At 52.8% G+C, this 1,160-nt stretch overlaps 1 protein-coding gene across 1 annotated transcript in view; it reads right to left on the reverse strand.

Annotated features, from left to right (window-relative positions):
- Positions 1 to 1,160, reverse strand: part of CD52 (CD52 molecule) — a 1,980-nt gene extending 820 nt beyond the window's left edge. Inside the window, exon 1 of the mRNA XM_006924390.3 lies at positions 898 to 1,160. Within this exon, the coding sequence (XP_006924452.1) occupies positions 898 to 951 (54 nt within the window). The 5' untranslated portion in view covers positions 952 to 1,160. The remainder of the gene's footprint in view (positions 1 to 897) is intronic.

Consider the following 1,160-nt stretch of genomic DNA (forward strand, 5'->3'; position numbering starts at 1 on the left):
TAGCTGGGCCAGGGGCTGCACCTCTCTGAGCCTCAGTTTCCTCATCTTCTGAATGGGGAGAAGAGTCCAACAGAGATGTGGTGAGGGAGGGTCACATGAGACAGGGCTTATGAGAAGGCATCTGACAAAGTGTGTGTGAGTGGATGGATAGGTGAAGAAATGGCCAGATGGTGATAAAACTGTTCTCAATGCTTTATCAAGCTGCAACTAAAGCTGCTCTTGATGGAGAGTAAACTGTTCTTAATGATGCTCAAGCTGTTTTTGATGCTTATCAAGCTGTTCATGATTAAGAACTTGATGTCTTCTGTCTCCTATGCTGACTACAACCCTCTAGGCACATGGGATGCTGCTGAGGCTGCCTCTTAGAATAGCAGATGGTTTTGAGACTCCAGCTATTTCTGGAGTGGGAGGTTTCTGCCATCTCTGCATTCCCGAACACCCAGGTTTCTCTCCTCAGGAGTCCCCTGCTACCTCAAGAGCCGGAGCAGGCTCCACTTGAACATTTCCTGGCCCCTCTCCCAGTAAGACCATTTCCCCAGATTCGCTGTGGGCTGATGCCATTCTCACTCAGGCCGTCTTCCTAAGTCTCTTAATTCTCTATTACTCCACAGCGCCTCGTGGGTCCCTCAGTGTGCCTGGCACCCTGTAAATGCTCCCTAGCCTTGGATACAGGCTTCTGTTCAGGGGTGGCCCTCAAGTAGTCTGACCCCAGCCAGAACAGCTAGAAGGCTGGGAGCCAGGACCCCCTGAGTCCTTGGTTCCCCTGCTAGAGCCTGTTTGCCTGTTTTCATGGGAGAAGACTGGGTGCCCAGGAGCTCACATTTCCTCCCTCCCATTCCAGGCAGGTCTGGGGAGTCCTCTGTGGTGGTACCAGGGGCTCTCAGGGGCTGCTCTTACCTGAATCATAACCAGGAGGCTGATGGTGAATAGGAGGAAGAGGAAGCCCTTCATTTTGCAAGGATCTTGGTAGCAGCTTTTGGAGATGAGCACAGGGCTGTCTGCAGGCCCCTTTTGGCTTGGCTGCTTTTGAATCAGGGAGGCGGGGTGGAAGGAAGAGGAAGGACGGCCTGTTAGGTGTGATTGGGTGGGGTGCGGCTTCCTTCTACGGATCTCCAGGTTGAGGACAACAGCCCCTAGGTTCTAAGGCCCTGGCTGATGAT

The sequence above is a fragment of the Pteropus alecto genome, unplaced genomic scaffold (assembly GCF_000325575.1).
Source record: "Pteropus alecto unplaced genomic scaffold, ASM32557v1 scaffold39, whole genome shotgun sequence".
Classification (NCBI taxonomy): Eukaryota; Metazoa; Chordata; class Mammalia; order Chiroptera; family Pteropodidae; genus Pteropus; species Pteropus alecto.